This window comes from Crocodylus siamensis, chromosome 2 (assembly GCF_052110815.1).
Source record: "Crocodylus siamensis isolate JL-2025a chromosome 2, ASM5211081v1, whole genome shotgun sequence".
Lineage (NCBI taxonomy): Eukaryota > Metazoa > Chordata > Crocodylia > Crocodylidae > Crocodylus > Crocodylus siamensis.
In genome coordinates this window covers 96,435,067-96,461,062 of record NC_143396.1, presented here as the reverse complement: position 1 = coordinate 96,461,062, position 25,996 = coordinate 96,435,067, and the positions used below count along the sequence as shown (strand labels likewise).

General features: G+C 45.8%; 1 protein-coding gene across 1 annotated transcript; it reads right to left on the bottom strand.

Moving 5' to 3' along the window:
• Positions 1-1,508: 1,508 nt before the first annotated feature.
• LOC149870529 (toll-like receptor 2 type-2) lies at positions 1,509-23,813 on the bottom strand. The gene is made up of 2 exons (XM_090036438.1): positions 23,351-23,813; positions 1,509-5,350 (listed from the first exon to the last, which is right to left on the bottom strand). Exon 2 carries the CDS (start codon positions 5,343-5,345, stop codon positions 2,964-2,966), a length of 2,382 nt encoding a protein of 793 aa, XP_089892564.1. The 5' UTR covers positions 5,346-5,350; positions 23,351-23,813; the 3' UTR covers positions 1,509-2,963.
• Between the last annotated feature and the right edge of the window lie 2,183 nt (positions 23,814-25,996).

Sequence of the window (25,996 nt, the reverse complement as noted above, 5' to 3'; positions counted from 1 at the left end):
TCCTACCTGGGATGGCGTGGTGTGTATGTGTGTGTGCTTGAGGTACCTGCGGTATTTGGGGGAAGGTTAAGGTGAAAGAGAGAGTTAAAGTGTAGCGAGTGAAAATTGCTGGAACTGGGATTAGAACCAGTGGACTAGAGAGAAGCTGACTGAGGAACTGAGGCTCAGGTTTACTTAAGATCAAGTGGCCCCAGGCTTACTGAGGCTCACCTGGTGCCAGGGTGAAAGCAAGGGGAAAAGCCCGACGGCAAGGAGGAAACAGCCAGGAAACATAGACAGAAAGCCGGGAGATCAGGGTAAAAGGGAGTGGGACAAGGCAATAACAGTGGCAGAGATCAGGGGAAAAGGCAGTAGGGATGAGACAGTGGCAAAGAAACAGGGTTTTGCAAGCAAAGAGGAGCTCAGGATGGCTGGAGCCACAAGAGCATGGGACAGGTGTTGGAGGTAGCGGTGAACCAGAAGTAGGAGAGGGAGAAATGAGACAGAAGTTAGAGGGACGAGAGCAGAGATTGGAGCAGGGCCGGAACCATAGTAAAGCAGAACCCAACTCAGGGGTCCAAACAACAGTTTTACTAAATGAAGACTGTACTATACAGCTTGTTCCTACACACACCCACACAGGCACTCCCCCCAACACACACAATGACAGCAGGAGAAAGAGACTCAGTGGAAGGGTTGGAGTCCATGTAGGGAAGAGAAACAGAGTCCAAGTCCTTGGTTGAAGAGAGGCTGGGGGGTGATAGCTACTATCCAGGCTGGAAAGGGGTCTTTGTCCAGCAGGTGTTGTCCAGAGGGGGGTTGCCGGCAGGGCCTCTGAGTGGATAGGTAGTGTGGCATGGTCCTGGTACAGATGGAGAGGGCATCCCCACGAGTCAGTCTTCACTACCCCTTTTTATGAGGCAGACTACCTATGCTCTCCTATGCAGAGGGCCTGTCCAGGCAAGGTCTGCCCTGTTCCAGAGGGCTCCAGGTGTTCTTACTAAGCATGTGCAGCCTTGGCACAATGGTGGCTTGCCTCATCTTTTGTTTCTTGAATGCTGAGGGTGGTTCCAAGGGCTGGGTCATTGGTCCACATATTGGTGTTGATGGTTTGATGGAGGGAGCTATTTTTAGACCTATTGCCATCGTCTCTCAAGCACCCGCATTCATCCCCATTCATTCAGGAACCAAGTAACATAGGAGGGATAGGTGTGAGTTATAAGTTACACAACTGGGCCTGGGGACAAGATGGAGACTTGACAAACAAAATGGAAACTTGACATGACTTATGTTAACTTACATACGTAGGCCTAAATCATATAGTATCAGTAAAATAGTAATATAGAACAGTAAAAATCAATATAAACATAATAATTACACAATATAAAGAAAGAGAAAAAAGAAAACAAATACAACTTGCTACCAAAATAAAATGCTGAAGCTTATCCTAGCTCAGGATAAGTGATTCTTAGCTCACTTATACTTGTAGGGAGTAGAGAGGGAGAGAAAAAGTCATAAATGGTCGGGGAAGGGGAGGGAATGCATTTTTAAATAAAATAAAAAACAGAAACTGGGGGTTATGCTACAATCTTTGCAAGGCATCAGCTGAAGGAATCTTATTTTCATGTAAATAAATAGACTTTTATTAGTAAATTTTTAGGATTGGGAATCCAGAAAAAAGATGACAAAGCTGATAGGGAAATACAGAACGCCCAAGCGAGGAACTAACAATAGAGGGTTGGGGGTGAGGAGGGGACCGCAACTAGGTTACAGGAAATACAATGTTAGCCAGCTAAGCCCAGGGGTGGGGGATTGGGGGAAGGGGAGGGAGGGGGTTCGCAACGCTGAGAGAGAAAGCAGATAGATACACACAAACCCGTTACAATGGTCCGCAGCAGTGGAGAAAGTGGTTCGAAGGAAGTGCCTCAGTCCATATAGAGTCTCATCACAGGGGTCCTCTTTGTGTGGAGCGGGGTCGTCCATGGTCGAAGAATCCTCTCAGAGTGAAGTGAAGGGGGGGGAGGGGCAGTTCAGGCGGTCCCCTCCGTGTTTGCTCCAGCGGCGGCTCATTTGGTGGGGTCGGAGTACTGGCGGTGGCCCATGATGTGTTCCACATAGATGTCACGGGACCAACGGATGGCGTCGGACACCATGAGGCAGCACATCAGCTTGGCACAGAGGCGGGAGGCGCGGCAGGCATGCAAGACGGTCTTGTTGCTGGGGTCCCAGGCTCCAAGCGTTCCCATGATGAGCACGTCGACCATCACATCATAGCCACGGCCCCTCAGGGTGTCGGCCAGCAGGGCGTACTTCTCTTGCTTGTGAGCCCAGGCATCAGTGAAGGCTTGGCGCTGGTTCTTGAAGGGGATGGTGACGTCCACGATCACGACCTTCTTGGCCTCTTCATTGGCGATGACTATGCCAGGTTGTATTTGGCTTTCACAGCCCAGGACGGTGCGGTTCACAGAGATCTCCCACACTGCGGCCGGATGGCCCTCCCCATCTTTTACTGTGTTCTTGTCAAATGACAGCAAATGCTCCTAGGGTACCTACGACAACTAAAATAGGATGCAACCAACAGACCTTGAGGTATGTTTCAGCATGTTGGCTTTATTTCTTTTATAAGAGAGAGAAGACCAGTAACATTTGTTTTGAAATAGTTCAGCAAAGGGGGTAGACATAGCTACAGAAAGATACCTGAATTAAGCAAAAATTATTCCCGAAAGTATTACTAAGACACAGCCACACCTTACCTACATCACAGTTATTAACAGAAAATGCAGAAGACAGAAGAATTTAGCTGCCAGTCATATAGTCTCAGCTGGTATATTCCATTTAACAAAACTATAACTAGTTTAATGTACAGGCAAATTCTCTTCGTGGAATAACAATAAATAAACCCTTAACAGGAAAAAGGCCTGCCCCATATTCTAGGTAGAAGGCCAGTGCAGGAGTGCTACTATAGAGGTCTTAAATTACTTTTCCTATGACATCAAGGTCTCTTTTAACGTACTCCAAAATACTTGCTGCTGCACTTCCTCAAGAGGCCATTCCAGGTAGGTCTTTGTGTTCATTAATTTCCTCAGTTTGCAGAACCTTTTGGGAATCGCCTTCCCCCGAATGGGCTCTAAAAGAATCAGAATAGCTGTATCATTGTTCTCATCAAAGAGGCGAAAGTGGGAGAAGTCCAGCTCATACTTGCACCACTCGCTCTGCACAAAGTGCTCTGACAGCACAAACAACGTCTTATGACTCCTCTCAATGGAGTCAATGATGTTATCAACGATCCACTTCCCAGGCACAAAATCTCGTTTGTGAAGACATAGTCTCAGAGGGGGGTTGGCATGCTCCAGTTCCTGTACCATTAAGCCTTCAACCCACTCAGAGTCTCTCTCACTGTAGGAAACAAAAGCATCATAGCAGACATCCTTTGTTTGCACTTTCTGTGGCTTCCTTTTTGCTTGAAGCCAAGCCCAGGTCATTTTCATATACCAGAATGCATGCAGCTTGTACCCCACAATCACAATGAGCAGGATGAGAAGGAGCAGCAGAATGCAGATTGAGGACACCACCAGTGTTTGGTGGCATTCCATCAGCGAAAGCTGAGCAGCTTCCACCTGCTTCCCTCTCACAGCAGATGGAGAGTCACAAATGTAGTTTTCTGGCCAGTCAGCCAACACATTGGCTATTCCTGCCTCAGACTGAATGAAGGAGAGAAATTCACAAGAGCAGACAAAATTATTGTCCCCAGCCTCCAGCCTCTTCATGTTCTTAAAGGATTCATATTCTCCCTTAGAGAAACTGTTTAACTTGTTTCTTGTGATTGTCAGACCTGCTACAGCAGGAAGGAGTGTAGCATCTGGTAAGGCCTTTAATTTGTTTTGGGCAATGTATAGCTCTTGGAGGAATGGGAGCTCTATTCTAAATTCAATCAGGTTGTTGCTACTAACATCCAAAACTTCAAGAGTTGGAGGAATGCAACCTGTTAGCTTGGGGATTTGAGTGCCTGATAGATTTAAATACTTCAGGTTTTCTGGCCATTCACATACTTCTGGCATCTGTCCAAAATTATTCTGGCTAATGTCTAGTTGTGCTAGTTTCTGTAGGTGAGCTAAACTTTTTCCAGTCATCTTTATATCACTTAGAGAATTCTGACTTAAATTTAAAGTGTTCAGAACAGGCCAAGCGCCCATACATGCTGAATGCTCCAAAGCGGGATCTGAAAGCAAGTTGTCACTAAAGTCAAGATACTCCAGTGAATGCAAATGTTGTGAAACGAGGCAAGGAACCAAGAAGACCTTAGTATTGCCAACAATGATTTTCGTAAGGTTACCTATAAGATTTAACATATCAGAAAGATCTGTAAATAAATAAAATTTTTCGATGGATAAGTTCCATATTGTCACTACTTTAACAGGACTTGGCTTGTCTACATGAATTGGTCCAGACCAGTGTCCAGTCCCCTGAAATATACAGTCTTCTACCTCCAGCTCTACCAATTGCCTCATGTTCGCCATGATGCCCATCATACTAGGGATGCTTTCATCTGTAAGCAAAACATTTCTAAACAGGAGTTTCTTCATAACAGAAGGAATCATGATATTCAGTAACATAGTTTCATTATCTGTCCTGAAGGCTATATTTCTCAGTTCTAAGCAGGTTACAGAATTTACAAGGTCCCCCAGAATTGCTGACAGCACAGAAATGCTTCTTACATTTATGATGATGTGATTTATGTTCCTAATGGATTTCAAACTTCCCTGTTCATACCAATGGAGCTTTTCTCCCTGAATTTCAAGTTGCTCAAGAACAGTAATTCCTTCAAAGTCCTGCTGCCGTATAGCAAGGAAGCGATCTTTATTCCCAAGGTACAGATTTCTCAGATTTTTAAGATTAGAAAACAGGGACCCTTCTCCCAGTTCTGCATAGAAATTACCCTGTATGTCCAGGTGCTGTAAGGAAACAAAGTCCCTGAACCAAGTCGGTGACAAGCGAGTCAAGTTATTATTGGATAAATCCAAATGCTCCAGTTTTCCAAGGGAGTGAAATGAATCCTCATCTATTGTCCAAATTTGATTTGATTGCAGCAACAGCACTCGGAGGTTCAAGCCTGACCTCAGGTCATTTTCACTGATATGTTCTATCTTGTTGTGGGCCAGGTTTAGTCCTGTGATTTCACTTGTTAGCCCCGAAGGAATGGAGTTCAGCCCCAAGGAAGAACAGTCACAAAAATGAGCAGCATCACACGAAGGACAAACCTGCTTCACAGCTCTTTCTTCTGAAACCTTTGCAATAATGACTGTGTAGATGATCCAGATTCTCCAAATGTTTTCTGTCATCCTGCTTGGTTTAATTTTTTTCAACATCTTATCTGTGAAAAAAGAGAAATAAGGGGAGAAATGAGCTTGCTAAGTGAATTGAACTCCCACAACGGAACCATCGCTATTTCTAGATCTTGCACTTGCACCTCCAGAAATGTAATACATCTGATCCAGTGCACTAAATGCCCTGATAGAAAATATCTAGGAAAAACGAAACAACAAGTGCATACCAAAATATATGCACAACGAAAATCTATCAAAGACAAAAATACACAAGTACCTGTGGGTGCACGCTTCTCACAAGACAACCACTCTCTCTCCAATCTCTCAGTTCTAATCCTCAAAGGGAATTTACAAACACCTTTCATACATGAGCCTACAAACTTCACTTGATAAATCTACTGGATACAAAAAAATCATGGAGTAAATATGGACATTGAATTTATGACACATTATAACCTGCCTGCCATCTGAAAACTCCAGGTAACCTGCCTGCATTTTACCAGCTACATTTGATCACCAGGTCAACTTCCTTCCTCTCCGCACCCTCCCTCAGCCACTTACCTGTCTCACACCTACCGTCTCCCATGGCCTCTGATCCTCACTGCCTCACATCTGTACTTTTAGACCTGAATTTTGCATATTGGCTTCTATTCCATGCAAGAGAACAAAACAGCAGACAACTCTCCCTATGCCTGTTTGGACCGGAAAGCTTGCAAAGAACAACTTTTCCAACTATTTAGTTCATCTAATAAGAAATATCACATTTACCCAAAGAACCTTGAACTGCAGTGTAATTTCATTTGTTAGGACTTCAGATTTTTTTTTTTTTAATTCGAACAGGAAGTTAGACAGAGTGGCCTAAAAACTGACTTTCTTTTTGTAATGTTTGCCAGTTTGAGGTTCATATTCTTTTCCTGATGATTTACTTTGGAGGTATAACAACTCATTGGTGTAAGTGCATACTGTAATTAAATACAGTAAGTGTGTACTGTAATTAAATATTCAGGTTTTACAACCTATTCTTCCAGAAATATATAGACACTAACTTCTGGATTGTTAGCATTGTGCGGCCTCCTTTTTACTGAACATCGCAAGTGTTACTCATAGAATTGCTTCACCAGAAACAACGGGGAATGACACAGCAACTCATCTGATTTGGTACCAAGAACTTTAGTAGATGAAGACAAGACCAAACACTTTAAGTACAAGGTTAGTCACACAAAGACACCAGCCTGATGAGCGGTTCAGAGCTTTACAGTGAGGATTCGGGATTGGTACCAAGTCCCGAGTTTCCTGCTGGGCACTGAGTGTAGAGGTCTGCAGTCATGATCTGAGGTGTTGACACTCCACAAGGCGATCAAAGAGGTATGCGCAGGATCACCAGTCATCAGTCTTTTATACATCTCTCTTTCTTCTTCTTGAACTTTTCATCCTAGCTATGCTCTAAGCTAAATATATTTTCTTATTTAGAACAAATATTATAATTAAACATTATAATTAAGAGGAGCCCCTAGATGTTCCCAGGATACCAACAACCTTTTGACCCAGACAAGAGATAGGAAAAACAGTGTCTGTGGGGGTTTTTTCATCTCTGTGTGCACTTGCTTCCTTCACTTCCTGGTTGAGCAAGAAAGCAGGATACTGCCGTTCAACACAATATTTACTACAGAGGTCAAGCCAGCTTGTTTTTACATTTTAAAACCCCAATATTTCTGATTCCTGTTCTCCACCTCACTGCCTCATCCTAAATCTTGTAGCATAATTTGAAATATCACGCTACACAAGGGTTGTCTACATTTTGCTTTAGCCCGAGAGGAACTTTTACAACCTTGAACCTTGCGAGCAGGGTTAACACACCAATATATCAACACAAGACTTCACTTAAACAAAAATCATATTGCTAAGGACAATAGTACATGGGTGCATCTAAAAGACTATTTTCTGGTTTTCCTTTTCCTTATGCTTTAGAGCTTTCTTGTTTTCTGACATTGTTACATTCTTTGTGGGAGACACCATGTCTGTCTATTTTTTTTACAGAATCTAAGATAAAGGGGCCTGATGTTACTTCAGGCTTCTTGGCATTACTATAAAGTAAATAATAAAAAGGAAAGAATGATACATCTTATGAATTCTGCAAAGGCAATCCAGAATATCTATGGAAAAGTGGGGACAAACCAAGTGAATCCTGTCACCATTTGATAAACAGCACAGACAAAACAGGGAATACATTGCAGCAGCGTACATTTTAGTTCCTTTGCCAACTTAGTACTGATTTAATTCACACAGGGTCTGACCACACAGCTTTTGACATCACTGGCTTCAGTAGCAGACAGATTACATCTATAGTTACTCGAGTACTGACGTTTATTACTGAGGGATATCAATTGGCTTCAGTACTGGCCTTTCTTACTCCTGAATTCTGTATCAGTCTCATGTCTTAGGATCCAAGGAGACTCTTCTCATACCAGCAACATCACAAGAAAACCAGGCATATGCTGGCTAATGAAAAGCTGAAGAACACAGGCTAACAGACGAAAATTGTAACTTCTGTCTGCACCCTTATACTGCTCTCCTTTGAGCTTTAAGATTCCGGTTTCCTAATCAAGGTGGATAAAAATCAATGATTTAAAAAATAATAATAATAATAAAAATGTGGCAGGCTTGCTGCTTTCGCCTGGCAAACTCGGCTTGGAGAAGGACACTTCGGATTGGTGGAACATTTCCACCAATCAGGTAACAGCTGGGAGGGGCTTGCCCTGCCCCTAATTGGAGGGTGGATGGGAAGTGAGAAAGTCCTAGACCTGATTGAAGACTGAACTTTGCAGGTCCGGCAGACTTCAGGGGTGGGGCCTCCAGTGTAAATAAAAGCCCAGTACGCTCAGCTATGCTGAGCAGATGCAGCAAGGGATGGTAAGGAGAGAGGAGCTCCAGAGATTATCATCTGGACCCCACCTGAGGCTTGACAGTGCATGGATTGGCACATGGGGAGCAGGCCCTGGAAGCAGCTTGAGGCTGCTCAAGCCTCACACGCTGTGCAGGTCAGCACATGGAGAGCTGGCCCTTGGAGCAGCTCGAGGCTGCTCGGGCCCCACATAGCGTGCTGATCAGCGCACAGAGAGTTGGCCCTGGGAACAGCTTGAGGCTGCTCAAGTTAGCCCCAGCTCTGGATAACCAGAGCACCACAGTGTGGCTCAGCATTAAACTAAAAGAGCCCAGAGGAGGGCCCGGGAAGGGGAAAGACCCCTGGTGTGAGGCTGGGGAACCGAAACCAGTGAGGTCTCGCTCCCATAGGAGCTCCCTGGGTGCCCAACATGGGGCCAAGAAGGAAGAACCCTCAACTTGAGGCCAATGGCTCCAGGCCTGAGACTGTATGGGGACCCAGAGGCCATATTGACAGCCCCCAGAGGCAGGACCGTGAGTTACTGGGAACCCGGGTCCTGCAGGGGAGATGCCCCTGGGCAAGGGACCCTGGGGGGAGTGGCCCTAAAGGGAGAAGACCCTATCCCATTTGAGGGATCAAGTGGTTGGAACCCAGATAGGGTGCATCTTATATCTGGTATAGTTATGTTTCCTATTCGGTATCTATTGTTATTGTTGGTGTTATAAATAGTTGGGTGTATTAATTCTGTATAATGGGGTCTGTAAGGATGTCTTTATTAGCTAACCCACTTGTGGTACAAACTTGCTGGATTGACCATCCTGGGATCCACCCTTCTTCGGGCCTGAGGCACAGGTACTTACCCAAATGTCTTTCCTAGGGCTGACTTCCTCCAGCTGACAGATCTTTATGTGTATATTTGTATCTCTATCTGTAATTATAGCTATCTGAAAGAGTTTATATATATATGTGTGTGTGTGTGTGTGTGTGTGTTGGTAACTCAATAAATTGTATATAGTTAAGAACTTTGGGCTTGAGCTAACTCTATAGGAGGAAAGAGGGATCTGCTCAAAATTCTGGCATCGCTTTAAAAGCACCCCCTCCTGCCTACCTGCCCCATCCAACTGAAAATAGGGCACACCCTTGGGTGTACCCAGGTTACAAAAAAAAAAATCAGTTTTTTTAAAATCAAAATAAGGGTGTTTTTTTAAATTTAATCATATTCTTTTTTGTTAAAATGCTTTGGGGGAGGGGGAGGGCTGGCTCCCCACTGCCATGCACACTCCCAGAGCGCAGGGTAGACTGACACCCCCCAGATCTGTACTCGGGGGCAGGCACAAGCTTGGGCTCCCTCCCTGCTTTCCCCTCTGAGGCCTCTGGAGCCCAATGGTCACCACTTGGTGTAGCTGGGGACAGTGGGGCCACGTGGGGATCTCCTCACTACTGCTCACCACCCCTGCCCCCCCCCCCCGCTGCCCTGGCGACATATCTCCTGCCCCTGCCACTGCTTTGAGGGGTGCAGTCCTGTGCCGCTGCCCTCACTGCACACAGGAGGCATGGTGCCGGGGCAGTGCAGGGCAAGTAGTGGCAAGGAGATCCCTGCATGGCTCTGCTGCTGCCTGCCACACTGGGTCGTGCCTGCCAGGTTCCAGTGGCCCCAGAGGAAGGATGCAGGGTGGGATGCAGGATGGCAGGGAACAGCCGAGCAGCATGGAGAAGCTGCTAGTCACTCTTCCCTGCCGCCCTGCTTCCCTCCCCTTGGGCCATCCGGAGCCCAGCAGGCATGATCTGGCACAGCAGGCAGCAATGGAGCTGCATGGGGATCTCCTCGCCACTGCTCATCCAATGCTGCCCCAGTGTCACACCTCATGCACATGGGGCTGCACTGGGGGCAGCAGCATGGGGCTGTGCCCCTCCAAGCAGCAGATGGTGCAGGAGGCACATTGCCAGGGCAGTGGGGGGCAAGCAGTGGTGAGGAGATCCCAACCTGCCTTTGCTGGCCCCAGCCATGTTGAGTCATGCCTGCCAGGCTCTGGAGGCCCTGGGGGAGGGAAGTAGGGTGAAAGCTTGAGCCTGCAGCTTAACCCTGCCCTGGGTACAGATCTGAGGGCACAGGTTTCCCCTGCCCCCTGGGAGTGCACATGGTAGCAGGGAGCTGGCCCACCTGAGCCCACAGCAGGGGGGAGCAGGGACAGGGGGCTTTGGACCTGGGTATGTAGCCCTGGCAGCTGGGGGCCCCCTCCAGCAGGGCTGGGGGGCGTGAAAATGGGACTGTAGGGGGGTTTAATTTTAATGACAGATTTGGGGAGGTTTTAGCAGATAATTTGTAATTTTTTATCAGGGAAAACCAGGATCCCTGCTGATGACCAACCCATCAGCCCTATCGACTCTCTGCAAGTTTGTGTACACACAGTCAAGCCCTTTCCTTTCTCTAAAAGTGCAAAATTTCAGGAAGTGAAATGGATAAAGGATATCAAACCACAAGAATGCACTTTTTGTAGAAAATGATTAAATTGAGGCTTCCTAACCAATGATTTAAATGTGATTTAAATAGATTTGATTTAAAACAAATCCACCCTGTTCCAAATGCTCATTAACTTTCTTTATTGAAACTTAGGCATAAGTTTTCTTTCAAACTGTTGCCTTTCTTAAGTTGGTACACTCATTCTATAAATGTATTGCTTTTGAAGCCAGTAGAATTGCTAAATCAGTGCAACACTGCCCTTCAGACTCATCTCTCTGCTTTAATTTTTGTACTTAGCAAATGGATACAAAAGTTACTGCTTATTCTTGCCCCATCTTCTCTGTCAGCTGGAATTCAACTGCAGATCTCCTTTCTTTAGGACAGTCAACTTTTATTGGTGGAACAAATGATGCAATGCCATCAGGAAATCCATTTTTTCACAATCAGTTCTGGCAGCACTAGAGAACTAGCTTTCAAACTCGATTTCCCCATATGCATTAAAATAAAATTAAAATGGGGAAAGTTTTCTCTCAAAAAGTAAACATTTGAGGATGTGTACTACTTGTAACTCATTTTTGTAAGCATCCAGAATTGTGCTGATACCAAACATTCATCATGTTTGCTCACTTACATAGTTAGTTATGTTCCCAAGTTGAAGATGATCAGACCTAGATGTCCATTTTAAAATATAAAACTGGGTCAAGTTTTTGGTCAGAACAGTACAGTAGAGATATGTTCAGAGGTACTTCATTTTTCAGGACAGCAATGTCAAAAATAATATTTGAAGTGGACAGTAATTATCAAAGATGATGAAGTTAACAGGAAGCCTTTGTGAAAATTGGACCATAATTCCCTATCCAAAAAGCACATAATTTTGAACAAAAATAAACTGAAATTTTTCACTGAAACAGTGTATAATTAAAAAGGAGGTAAGGAGCTCGTGCTAAGGAAAAGGGAATTTTATGAATTTGAAAATGTTGTATTCATATAAGACAGGACAGCCTAGACCTCTCTGAGTTTCACCAAATGAAGCCAAAGGGTATAAAACACCTCAATAGGTGAAAAAAGCAGAGCTGGTTTTCTGAAAAGTGCTGAAACATTAATCTTTTGAATTTTAAGTGCCATACTTTCCGAAAATGGTTCCAGTTTTGTGGACAACACATTGTATATATATTTTTCAGGGTCTAACATTTGCAAGCACAAGGAATAAAATTCAAACTTTCGGAAAATGGCATTGATGTGCAGTAACTTCAGTGATCTTCATATATACATGCATAAGGTATGTACTCCTCAAGGGTGCCAAAGCACAGCTACACCACAGTTGTGGGTCCCAATACTTAAAAAATGAACGACTGCACAAATCTGGACACTTATACAAATGAGTTAAGGCTCTAAACTGTTCAAGTTCTCTATTTTTCTTAAAGCTTTCCTGATTATTTTTCTATGTGAAAAGGATGTGCACAAAGCAGGAAATTGACTACACTGTGGTTTGGGAAAGTCTGACTTTTCATAAAGTGTTGTTGAATGCACTAGGAAAATAAACTCAGAATAATTCCTTCCTCTTCTTTCAGTTCTAACAACACTATATAAAACATTTTAGACATAACGGGACTTTTAAGTTAGCAACGACCCTTTTTCAGTTTTTCCAATAAAGATTATACAACTGCTTAGCATAGTGGAATTAGTTAAATTCATCAAGCATTTTGAAGATGAAAAGGTATGAGAAGACCTTGCTAGGTGCCAGAACAAAATTTGAATGAGGTGCTAGCTAACACAGGGTTAAGCAGAGACATACACAGGCAAGTGAATGGAAAACCCCCAGAGGGCTATAAAGCATATCCCCTGCATGACCTTTACAGTGAGGTAATCTAAATTGGCACTTTGCACATGCCCAGTCTTGTTGCAGCATGATGTAACTTGACTAGAAGCTTCCATGGGGAACGCTGCATGATTGGCCACTCAGATCATACTTAAGGCTAGTAAGTTTCGGCCCGGGGGGGAGACCAGACAAAACCTGAGTGGAGATTGCCGCAGCAGAGACCGCCTCAGGAGCTGCTTAGAACCCTGGTTCACTTAGGCCCAGGGCCCACTGGCCTCTCTGCCGCTGTCATACCTCGGTGTACCTAACGTTCGCCTTGTCTCGATCACCCGTTATTGATTATTGATTCCGGTCTTCGATTACTCACTTGTCACGCCTCTCAACCACTCGTTACCAATTTACTCATTTCTCGACCACGTTCCAGCTTTGTTTCTCGTTTCACACCTTGGCTACTCGTCCCACATTCTTCGTTCCGGTTACTTCGTTCATCGCCTCCGCCACTGTTACCAATTCGGCCTCGTTCACGTCTCTTCATCGTTCTTGTCATCGACCGTTCATCGTTCTCGTTCTTCATTGTAACCTCGTTATCATACCGTTGTAACCAAGCCTAAGAGTGACCTACGCTACAATACCATCATTGGCATAAGTAAGACAACTACAATAAAAAGCATTACTTTTTGTAACCACACGCTTGTCCAACCACTCTGACTCCTCGCCACTAATCCCACCTGTTCGTTCGTGCTCGGCCCACCGTGACACCAGGGCCCCCGTCCCCGACAGTAGGCATGTTTAATATCTGTACTTTTGTTTCGTCTCTCCAGTACTCCCTTGCTAAATTCATTTCTTTATACTCTGGATCTGGGATGCTAAGTGTCAGGGCATTTAATGCATTACTGAATGTCTCCTGACATCCAGGCCCACTTCATTATCTCAAAGCACTTTTAAATTATCTAGTTTTTTTTACAAATAGTAATCACATTCCCTCAGTATTCTAATATAAAGGGCTTAGTCTGTCCATCTGTAATGCTTTTGGCCAACTGTGTATGCGCCACTGAAAGGGCGGGTAGTGACTGGCTGCGCGGGCCCAAGTTTGAGCTACCAGGGAAGTTTGTGGTGGTGGTAAACACATCCCAGCCACCTGAGCAGTTGGGCTTCCCTCCCTGAGAGTGAAGGGGGGGGGGGGGAGTCATGGTGGCGGTGCCTGTCCTCGGTGCTCTCCAGAACAGCTGGCAGGGAGGGGGAGGTGGTGGGCTGGGAGGGAGGGGAGCAGGGTGGGGCGAGGCGAAGGGGGAGTCACAGTGGCAGCTGTCATCAGGGAGGGAGGGAGGGAAGGAGGCCCTGACAACAGCTGGCAGAGAGGGGGAGGCAGCAGGGAGGAAGGCTGTGTGGACCTGGCTGGGTGTGAAGTGGTAGGAGGCAAAGGGGGGGGTCATGGTGGTGGCTGTTGTTGGGGCCAGGTGGCAGGGAAGGAAGAGAAGGGGGCGTGGGGGAGTCACAGTGGCAGTGCCAGCCCACCGCCTGGCCCCGACAACAGCCAGCAGGGAGGGAGGGAGGGGAGGCAGGAGAAAGCCCTGCTGTAAGGCTGAGGCAGGCAGGGGGAGGGAGCCCCTGCGCCAGAGGCTGGAAGAGGTGGCGGCAGCATAGGGAGTCTTTACATGGCCAGTCCCGAAGGGTGAGTGGGAGGGTGGGGCATGTAAACACTCCCTGAAATCCATCATTCTTTATGGGCAATTAGCTAGTAATTTATATTAGCTCTTCTGGCTCCTTTTCCAGCCTACCAATGTTATTCTAAACTGATCTGGATTAAGTTGCAACCAGGAAGCCCTAATTCAAGCCTCAAATTCATGAGAACATTGAATTACTTTGTTCTGTCACTCTGGTTGAATCAAAGCTACTAAAAAGGCTGAGTGAGGTATTATCAACAATTGGTATGCATCAAGGCTCATGTTTCCTCATTAATTTTTCCATCAACTTCATATGGAAGAAGGTGAAAAATTTATAATATGAAGCCTTGTTATCATGCAAGTGCCTTCAGAGACTAGGAGCTATTGCCCACAATTGTCATATGGGTTCTCTAAGAAATGGAAGAATGAAGTCACTCAAAACAATTCCCTTTATGCCTTCCCTTTTTGTGAAGCTCAAAAAGAGGGGTACATTTTCATACACCATGTTACTAGTTCTTAGAATTAGAGCACTTTTGAAACCACAGGTTTATCAGGCATTTACGTCAGTTTACTGATATGTAGCAACTTCAACAGGAAGTCAACAGAAATATAGAATTGTAAAATATAAGATAGGAGAGAGAGATGTATAGAAATATTGTGTGTTCAGAAGACTCTTGTTTTGAATCTTCTTTCTTTGATTCAACCTTCCTTGATATAAGCCTGTGAGGGGGGTTTTTTGTTTGTTTTCAACATCATACATTGGCCTCCCCTAGCTCTTTTCTTCCTTCTTGCTCCCTGTGAGCCTTAGCTGGCCACACATGAGTAAATGCTACACAGCTTGCTTATGTCAGTTTTCCTATTGAAGCCACAGGGACTAGTCAGGTAAGTGCTACACAGCGTGAACAGAAATGGCAATTCTTATTATTTTGTCTCCAGAGCAGTGATGCTCAGTGTGTTCATTAAAGCCCAATTCCTGGAATCATTTAAGCACAGGAGATTCCCAGCTTTCATTTCAACTCAGAGGATGTTGCTACCCCTCATCATTGTGGAGAATAACTTGAACCACCCCACCATGCTCAAAAACACAGGGCAAATTAAAACAGAAATTTTTTTTATTTCAAATATCATCATTTTAAGGCCATAGGATTTTAACTAGTTAACATTTTTGGTTGGCAACAATAAAGGAATGAGGGCTGCCAAGTGTTTTCCATCAATTGCTTTCAACACCTATTTCTATCCATGTTTTTGCAGCCAATCTCTGCCTTCTCTTTGTTCTTATTTGCATTTTCAATTACGGAGTTTCTTCATTTCAGCATATAGCTCATCTCCCCTTCTGTATTAAGGTACTTCTTTTCTGGCAGCATTTCAGAAGTGGATGTTGCACTGCATTCATTACAATAAGGAACTAAAATATCTTACCAATGGTTACTGCATGTTTTTAATAGTTAAGTACAAAGTTGCTGCGGCTGGAATACAAGAAGACAGAGAGCTTCCAGCCACACTTTCAGAGCAGCTGAACAATCATAATACCCTCCTTTATCTAGTATTCCTGTGCAGAGAACATGCAATCAAGTGCATGTTATTTACAGCTTGTCTGTAATGCTACATCATGTAAAACATCCAGCCCTCAAAATTGGCTAACCTTGTTTCCCTTTTCAGCCACATACATTCACTTGGAAATGTGCTTTTCAGGTCAGGACACCAACCTGCAATACCTCCTCCTCTTTTTGGGTACTAAAAAAGGATCTTCACTGCTTCTGGGCCCATCTACAGCGTGCCTGACTGTGCAGTTGTTACTGTGCCATTACTGTGCAGTCCTGGCTGCACACAGGTCATTTCCAGCCATATTGCACAGTAGCAATGAGCTAGTGCACAGTAGCATTGGCATCACAGTTCGTGCCCGCTGATACAGCAATGTAGTGTCTCACATAGACACAGCCTCTGCGTGGAATTGGAGTCCTTATGCTTCTTTCCACCACTAGCATACTGTCGATTAGTATTGGCCACTGCTTTTGTTCCCCCCACTGGAATTCTGACTTCTGGAGAAACTGTCAGTGGTACAGTATCGAAGTGCCTCAACACCCTCAAACTACCCAAATTTGCTTTTATGCAGCAAATACTCTAGAGCCACATAACTGCAAGGCTAGGGTTAAGCAATCTGGACCCTTAGGTGTACCACCTAACAAACTGCTCATTGAACCAAGGTGCCACCTCCCCCATTTAAGTAATCTGCTGTTCTATAAGCCTTCTTAGGGCAGACTGGACATTACCTCTTTTCTCTCTCTTCCCTGATTTCACATCAGTTAGCAAGAAGAGGGGATAATTTCCCACCCATCTTAGCAGAGAACTCTGTGGGAGAGGTGGCAGGAAGAGTTCCCACTGCTGCCAACAAAGGTGTCTATATGAGGTTGAAGACCACCGACCAGAGCCAAGCCAGGATGGCTTTACGAGAACTGAAATTCTCTGGAAACTTGGATAACAAGGGAGAAATGTTAAGCTGTGCTTTGCTGTGTCAGCCAAAAGAAAGATGGTCTACAGGTAGCCTGTGCCTTGAGACAACAAAGAGAATGTTTTTTTATTTAAAAACATAAGTTAGAAAGTGCTGCTGGTATGTGTTAGATGTGCTCCAAACATGCCTAACAGATTGGGTCCTTCCACAAACTTAGGTGAACATTTTGCACCACTCAGTCTCATATCTGGATTGAAATGGAGCTTAGACAGGAGTTAGACACATAGCTACTTAGACTAATGCAGAGAGTTGGGCATACTCAGAGGCTTAAGTCTAGGCAGCTAGGGATCTTTCCAGCCCAAAACAACTGCACAGAATGAATTTAGGTGCTCAAGGACTTGGGGGCTTCTGGATCACTTTTTCTGAGTTAGGCACCTCAATTGCACCTAATCCTTATTGAGAGTTAGTTTACTCATCTGAATCAAATCCATTGTTTAAAGACCCTGGAATGAACATCCTACAGTGTAACTGAAATATATGTTTAAAAAGACATGCAAACACCATGTAGGATTGAAAAAACTATGAGAAGAGCCTCACAGCAATACTGAAGCCTTTTGCATAAACCAAAAAAAAAAAAAAAGGCCAATACAGGATAAGACCCTGTACTGCTAGTACAGGAAAAACTGCCCCCCAGAACACAACAGGCACAGATTTGTTTCCATTGACTGGCCTTGCCCTAGACCAGCGGCTCTCAACCTTTTTCGTACCAGGACCCATTTGCCAAGATCGATGGCTTGTCCCAACCCACTCCCCTGGCCCTGCCAGTGCCTGACCCCTAGTCCACTGTCCCCCTGGGTCATGTTGTGGCTCCTCACTCTCAACCCAAAGCCCCCTGCCCTGCCCCCCAGCCCTGCCAAAGAGGGCTCCCAGTGGCCCCCATCCTGCTTGGGCTGGAGTGTGGTGGCTGTGGTGGCTCTGGCACATACAGGCAGCAACAGAGCTGGTCTGGCCTGGCATGGGCTGGACAGAAGAGGAGGGGAGGCCTGTGGCACACCTGCCCTGGGCTGGGGCTCCTGCACTGTGCCAGGCAGCCTGGTCATGTCCCCTCACATCCCCCCCAAGCAGCATCTCCTGGCAGCTTCGACCCCGCAAGCACAGGCACTGACTCTGATATTGCCAGCCCGGCCATGCAGCTCCCCCCCTGCTCCTTCCCTCATTGAAGAGACAGGTGCCTTCCCCCGCCTCACCTGACCTGCAACAGCCTTGGTACCCAGGCACCTTCCCCTAGTGCCAGCAGGCACCCTCTCCCCCATCTCTTGCACACACACATGCACACCCACACCCACACACACACACACTGCCCCCTCCCCCTCCAACAGACCCCAAAGCCCTGGCCCTCCAACCCCACTCAACATAGACTCACCTGCATCCGGCTACTGGGGCTCCCACAACCCTGACTGGCTGCATGCTGGCCGTGCCCCAAGCAGCCCCTTGCAGGCTGGAATGCTGCCAGCCTGCAAGGGGAAACCCACACTTTTACACATTTTTCTTGAACTCGTTTACAACCCTTTGAAATATTCTTGCAACCCACTTTTGGGTCACAACCCACGGGGTTGAGAAACACTGCCCTAGACTACAATTTTTACTTTCCTGATATAGCTTGAACAGATGATTATGCGCATCAGATCTATTCTGCTATACATCATATACCTAACAAAATAATGGCTGGCAATGGCCCACATTGTAGTGGGTTCAGTATACGCATTTTGCAGTGATGTATGTGTAACTGATATTTTCATTTTCCCCAATCCAATTAGGTGGTGGAAGAATGAAAAAGTTCTCCAGAGAATCTGTAATTAGCAGGGATCCTGGGTTTCTGTGTAAAAATCCAAAATTCTGATAAAAAAAAATCCAAAATTCTCAGCTTAAAAAGCCCCCAAATCTGTCTTTTGCTTGGATTAAAATAGAAGTCCATATATATACACATACACATACGTATACACACACACACAAATACATATACATACATACACATACATATGAGAGAGAGAGAGGCATCAGATGAACACAATGTTTTATTGATATATTTACAATTTTAAAGCAATCTGGAAGCCAGTGACTCAATCATTATAATAAAATACATCCTAAATACCTATATATTTTGGTGTTTGGTTTTGGTTTTTTTATCATAGAAAATCAGAGCTCTCCCTGCCCCCTTTGCTCACCAGGACACGGATCCAGCTGTGGCTGTTCCCACAGCTACTTTGATATGCACTGATATGCTGGTGCCCCTCACTCCCAACCCCCAGCCCTGCCCCTCACTCCCAACTCACAGTCCCTGGCTGCCCCCTACTTGGTCCCTCCCAGCTCCCCCCACCAGGCCATGGATCCAGCTGCAGCTGTCCCGCCTGCTGCGTTGCAGCTCTGAGCAGTGCTGGCCCCTGCTGTTCTGCTCCCCGCACCTGTGCCCAGGCCCCAGCAATCCCCATGCCCTTCCTGGGAAACCCTTGACTGGGGCTCAGGGACTGGGCTGGGCCTTCCTCTGGCTGGGCAAGCCCCTTCCCTTCCAGGCCAGCCTCCCCCTGCACAGGCTGCTTCAGGGGACCAGGGGGGTTCTAGGTCCAGCTCTGGGGACTGCTTCTACCCAGAATGCCCCCCCACCATCTCTCTTTTACACACATCCCACCCCACATTCTTCCACCCCCAGCCCATCACACAGACCCTGCTGCCATCTCCACCCCTCCCCCTTGGCCTATTACAACCCCCGAGTGATTCCCAGGACCAGAAGCTGGGGGCTGGCAAGGCCCCGGGCCAGGCAGGGCAGTATGTGAGTTAGCCATGCTACTCCTCTCCTGCCCTCCCCTCCCTGTGCCCTGCCATACAGTGGATCCCTAGCTTCCACCTCCAGTGCTAGCCCACCCAGACATGCCAGCGGCCACCACAGCCACAGGCAGGCAGGATGTACTGCGGCAATGTGGTGAGCATCTGGGCAGCAGCCACCAGTGCAGCAGATGAGTCATGCCCGCCCCCGGTGCCCCAACCCTGCCCCTGGGCACTGCTCTGGCTGGGCAGCACCCCCAGCCCCAGCTCCCAACCCTACCTTGAGGCACCTGGCCTGGCACACATGGGCGCAGTGTGCACTTCCTCCCTCCCACACCAAACTTCTGCTGCTGTCCCCCTGCTGGGCAGTGCCTCCAGCCCCAGCCCAACTGGGATGAGCCACAGCAGGACAAGGCAGCCCACACCTGCTACAACTTCAGCCCGTGGTGCAGGCCGGAGTGATTGTAGGGTGATTGCCACCCACAAAACCCTGCCTGTCCTGCCAGCTCTCCCCATAGGCCCCAGCCCTCTGGCAGCATGACTCTCACCTGACGCACTTCCCCCCGCCACCCCAATGCCTCCCAGGCCCCCAAACACTGTACTTACCCCAAAGGCTGCAGGAGGGACAGTGAGTCTGAGCCAGCCCTGGCTGTCTCAGTCTCAGGCCCTGCCCCTGGCCCCTTCCAGACATGACTTAGGGTTTCCCACCCTTCTGCAAGTAGCTCTTACAGGCTGGAATTTTGCCAGCCTGCAGAGAACTGTTTGCAAAAGGGGAAACCTGTGTTTTTCCACTTCTAAGAGGAAAATCTGCATTTTTCTCCTTTTGTAGCAAAACACCCCGTTTTTCTTCTTTTATTTATTTTAAAATGCATTACCTCCCCTTCCCCAACCATTTCTGACTTTTTCTCTCCCTCTCTATTCCCTATAGATAAGTATAAGTAAGCTAAGATGTAGGATAAGCTTTAACATTTTATTTTAGGTAGTAAGTTTTATTTTTCTCTCCCCTCTTCTGCAAATAAGTTCCTTGCTATTTTGATATCGATACCCAGTTTTATAAGTGATAATTATGTTTGTACTGCTTTTATATTGTGTGATTACTGTTTTAGGCCTATATATGTAAGTTAGCATAAGTCATGTCAAGTTTCCATTTTGTATGTCAAGCCTCTATCTTATGTCCTCTGCCCGGGCATCCCCTGTGTTGCAACTGTATTATTCATGTACCCCTCCCATGTAAATTGGTTCCTGGATGAATAAGAGTGATTAGGAATGATTGAAATACAATGGTAGCAGGCCTCTACTGAATGGCCTATAACAACCAGGCCATCACCTTGTATTGATTCATCCAGGAACCACAGACCTCACCCAGGAACAGAGACAAGAACCCAGCATTTGAAAGACAGAAGACCCTGCAGAACCAGCAACTCTACCATTGTACCCCACCATTATAGACACCCGAAACTGCACATCCCTGCATGGAGCACACATGCTCAGTACACCAGGGGCTGACCCTTGCCTGGTCATGCCTCCTGTCACTAGGGTCACACAAGGTCTGCCCCTATAGAAAGATGTAGTGAAGACTGACTCTTTGGGACACCCTCTCCATCTGGACCAGCACCATGCCACACCATCTATCCACACAGAGGCCCTGCTGGCGACCCCACTCTGGACAACGCCTACTGGACAAAGACCCCTTTCCAGCCTGAATAGGTAGCTATCACCCCCCACCGCCTCTTCAACCAAGGACTTGGACTCTGCTTCTTTTCCCTACCTGGACCCCAACCCTTCCACTGAGTCTCTTTCTCCTGCTGCCATTATGCGTGCGTACCAATAACTTCATGGAGCTGTGTAGTGTGTTGTCTGTTTAATAAAACTGTTATTTGGACCCCTAAGTTGGGTTCTGCTTTACTATGGTTTGGCCCTGCTCCAATCTCTGCTCCTCACTCCTCTAACTTCTGTCTCATTTCTCCCTCTCCTGCTTCTGGCTCACTGCCACCTCCAACACCTGTCCTGAGCTCCTCTCTGCCTCCAAACCCTCTTTTTCTTTGCCACTGTCTTATCCCTACTGCCTTTTCTTTTTCCCCTGAGCAACCAGGTTTCTTCCTTAGTTTCTTTCCTGGCCATCTCCTCCTTGCCACCACTTATCTGCCTGCCCCCCCCGCCCCCAATATCTCTGCTGTCTGCCTTAGTTTCCAGCCCCAGTCTACCTTAAGTAAACCCAAGCCTCAGTTCCTTAGCCAGCTTCTCTGTAGTCCATCAGTTCTAATCTCAGTTCTGGCAACCTTCACTCCCTACACTTTAACTCTCTCACCTTAACCTTCCCCCAAGTATCACAGGTACCCCAAGCACACACATACATACCATACCATGTAAGTTAGGAACTTACCTATGTGTAGGTGGGTTGTATGTGTGTGAACTGGTGAGTGTGTGTATATATCTGTATCTATATATCGTGTTCATGATATACAAATTAGTGATCTGTGTATGTGTACTGAGTGTGTGGGTATTGACAATTGATTTTTGTCTAATTTTTAGTGTGTATGTGCTTGAATTGGTGATAGGTATCTAGGCTGGTTTGGATGTGTATGTGCCTGAGCGGGTAGAGAGAGAGAGAGAGAGACCGCACGCGCACGTGTGTACCCATACCTAATTGACTTGTGTTTGTATATGTGCAATTGTGTAACAGCACAATATTGAGATCCTGAGAGTTGACCTGACCCCACAGGACAACACTTTAAAGAGGGAAAATCCACATTTTTCTGTGGGGAATGGAAAACCAGGATCCCTGGTAATTAGCTCTACTAAGTTACAATAGCACTGTGTTATCACTTGTTGACATTTTGTTCAGCAGAAATGAGAAAAGAAGGGCGCCCACATTATCAGAGACTACTGTCAGAGTTATTGGGGAGGTACCGACATACAAAAGGCATACAAATATATGAATCTTGGGGAGCTGCTACCACTTAATGAAAATGACACTGAGCATCATTACGATAAAAAACGATAGTTGCCAACAGGAGTGATATCACTTGAGGTTGTTCCATGGTCACGGGAGGTTCTCAGCCCAGCTACGCGCATACTACAGAGGACGCTTTCTTCAAAGCTCAGAGGTATCACCTGAGAATCTCTCAGACACGCAAGTTGTAACAATCTGTGCTACAGAGCTGCAGGATGTGGGGCTCAACCAGAAGTTGACTTGCCTTTCCCTGACAGCAGTGGTGCTGCTGCTCTAGGGGTACATGGCACCCCCAAGTGATAGCAGAGGGCACCTCAAAGACTGACCGAACACTGATCTAACCAGAGGAGCGATTAGGATTATTAAAAACATTAGATCCACATTAGCTTTTGCAGTGTTGTCACTAACTTTTGACTTGGAAGGGATGCTATAGTACTGGGAAGCGTGTCCTTAAAGGGCCAACTGCCCCAGCAGAGGCTAGCCAGGGCACTGTAAAGGTTGTGTGCAGCCAGGTGGAATCAGGAACAGCATAAATCAGACCTCTTGCAAAGCACTTAGACACCAAGTGAGCAAACACACAACTTCCCTCCCCTCAGTCTAACTTAATTACTACAACAGTTCCCATCCCCACAGTATCTGAGTGCTTCATAGTTTTTAATGCAATTCTATCTGACAACGCCCCATTAGGTAGGGGGGAGTTCTGCTCAGGAACCCCTTCCTTTACTTTTCTATTTTCTTCCTCCTCCTTTTTAGACTCCACATTCATGATTGCTCCCACTTCACCACTCACCTTCGCCTTTTATTCTGGAGAGCAAGGAAAGGAGCAAAAGAATGAAAATGAGCTGTTGAGCGATGGCTGCAGTAGCCTTCTCTTTGCAAAGAGAGAAATAATAGAAATGATAGAACTCTCCTCAACTCCTAGACAAACTGGAGCAGGAAAGTCCCCCATTCCCATGAAGCAAGCGGTGTAGACAATGGAGCCCCATGGCTCAGTACTTACCCTAGAGGCTGGAATGCATCTGCTTGAGAGCTTGCATGCACAGGCTCGGAGAGGCACGCCAGGTGAGGCAGACTGTTGCACTTGTCTCTTCTGCCAGGCTCCACAACTTTTCCTCACAATCATTAGAGACAGGAACAAAAATTTTTTTTAACTGAAGACAGAAAGCCTGACATTTCCTGAGTCATGGAGCTGGGTCCTCAGCCTGCATCTTAGCTTGCCTAAATTTTAATCTGATCTGCTCAGCTGTCTCAACAGAAACAAAATTATCTATTTTCAAGTTATTTCTGTTTCACATTTTCTTACCCTCCCCAACTCGGGACTAGTTTGTGATCAGCTAAACTTTCCACAGTCTTTGGTATGCAAGACTGTGATTTGAAAAACAGAAGAGCAAGTTTCACTTATTTCTCTTCCTGAACTTCCTGGTCCTGCCCCTTCTGTCACGGAATAAAACAAAAACTAGTAAACAGTAGTACATTGAGCAATGCACTACGCAGTTGGCTATTTTCTCCATCTGTACCAAGAATCAGGTTTCTTTCCCTCCTATGTTTTAAAAGCATTCATTTAGAAATAAGTGCAGCAGTTGACTTTACACAGAAGAGCGTATGGGAGTTTCATGTACTGCCATTAATCGTTTGGGATAGGAAAGCACTTAATTCTTCAGTATTGCCTCTCAGTGTAATTCAAAACAGAAAAAATGCTTATTGCCCAGAAGTGAAAGTTTTCAGTTGAAGTCCCAAAGAACAGTTAACCTGTGAAAAACAGGAACTAAAGGACTCCAATCAAAAACAAGTCCAGCTTCATTTTAAAGGGATCAAGTGAGATTTCCTAAAATTAAAATCCGTAGCTGAACTTGCTACTTCTTTTCAAGTGTAGCATAGCAAATGCATACAGATAAACCATCAATTTGTAACCAAGTCACAGCTCGTAGCCACATTGCCACACGGACAATGACAGCACTGGACTCAAGTCAGCCGTGCAGAAGGGGTGTTGCAGCAACTGGCTGCATAGCATGGGCAAAGGCACAACCATGTTTTTGCATAAGTGCAATTGAAGCATTTTCTAGTCGGCTGCAAGTAATAATACAAAACACCAACCCATTTAACTGAACACTGTTTCTGAAAGGGTCTTGATGCACTGTTTTCATGGTTTAGTAACCATAGCTTCCTTTGAGCTGAGATCAGGGCACTCCTCAGGGATGACTGATCAATTTATTTTACCTGCATTCATTGATCGCTTAGACCCAGTGAAAAAACAGGGGAAGAGCTGGGCAAAAAAATGGAGAAAGTCTCAACTACCAAGCTGCAACATCAGCCAACTTCCTTGATATCTTACAAATAGGACAGATCAGGGTACAAACACAGGAATCTCTCTAGGCAACTTCCAATCATGGACAGATGTGAAATATTCATATATTCCTGTTACTATTTCCCAGCAGTCTCTCTGCAGTCGCCCAAAAAGTGGTGTTACACAAATTGCCAATTGCTCAAATTACGAGTGAGACTTTATAAAGGGGGATAAGGCAAGGTGCCGTGTTTATTGATTACATGAATTAGACATAGAGGTTCAGACACACCATTTGTACAAACACACGCAAACCATCATACATATTATTACACATAGGCATACACATTCCCCACAAAACAACCATTTCATCCACATACACCAGATTTAGTTATCAGCAATAGTTGCTCAGTATCAGCCCAGGGTGGCCAACCCGGGCTTATTGAGTAAATGATGATGATTTAAAGATAGCAGATTTGAAGATAACAGCTGGAGCAGGGTGAACAGATGCATTTGTGCTCTGATGAAACAGCAGTAGAGAAAGAGACTCACCTCACTTGGCACTTTCAAAGTGTTCTTTTATAAGGATTGGCATCCTTTGTTTCAGTGCTTTGGGGTTTTATCACACCCAGCTTCTGTTTTTGTGGTTGTTTTTTTTGTCTTTAGCTTATCTTAGCCTTGGAGTGTTCTTGTTGCCCATCTGGCAGAATTTCTTCTTCTGTTATCTCCTTTGTGCCCTTGAGCTTCAAAGGGATTCTTCAGCCATTTATTAGTTAGTTACTGGCTGGTAACTTACAATTTGCGCCTTGTTGCTTACATAAACAGTTAATCTTCTTATCCCATCTCTATGCCATTCTCTCACCATTCACCCTTTCACACACACTCATACATAAAGGCTATGCAGAGTTTATTCACTTATGTCGAGTGGAAGGATACAAAATGGAGTTTTCAAGCTGCTTACAGAACAAGACTAACATGGTTATATTTCACTATTATTACACTCTATGTTAACATCAGCTACATTAGTTAAGTTCATGCTACAGTGGACCCATAGGAAGTTCCTGGAATGCTGACATGACATAGCAGGAATATGTAGCCCAGTATGTAGCAATGAGTAACTGCTCCAAAGGCCCTCAGTAGCATGCTCTCAAAGGGCATTTTTACATGTGCTCTGGGGTGGCAGAAAGGTGCTTAATGACAGCAGTTCTGAGAGCCACTCTAATTAAAGTGCTCAGAGCATCTTATGCATCAGTGTCACCATGCTCCAAAATGGTGGCTGGGGCAAGCTTGAACAAGCTTTAGTTAAAGCACTCTACCATTTTGAAGTGCGGGGACACTGATGCATGAGACGCAGGGGCTGGCTAA

Coding starts and splice junctions, on each gene's coding strand:
- LOC149870529 (XM_090036438.1), bottom strand. CDS start 5,345: ATGTTGAAAAAAATTAAACCAAGCAGGATGACAGAAAACATTTGGAGA.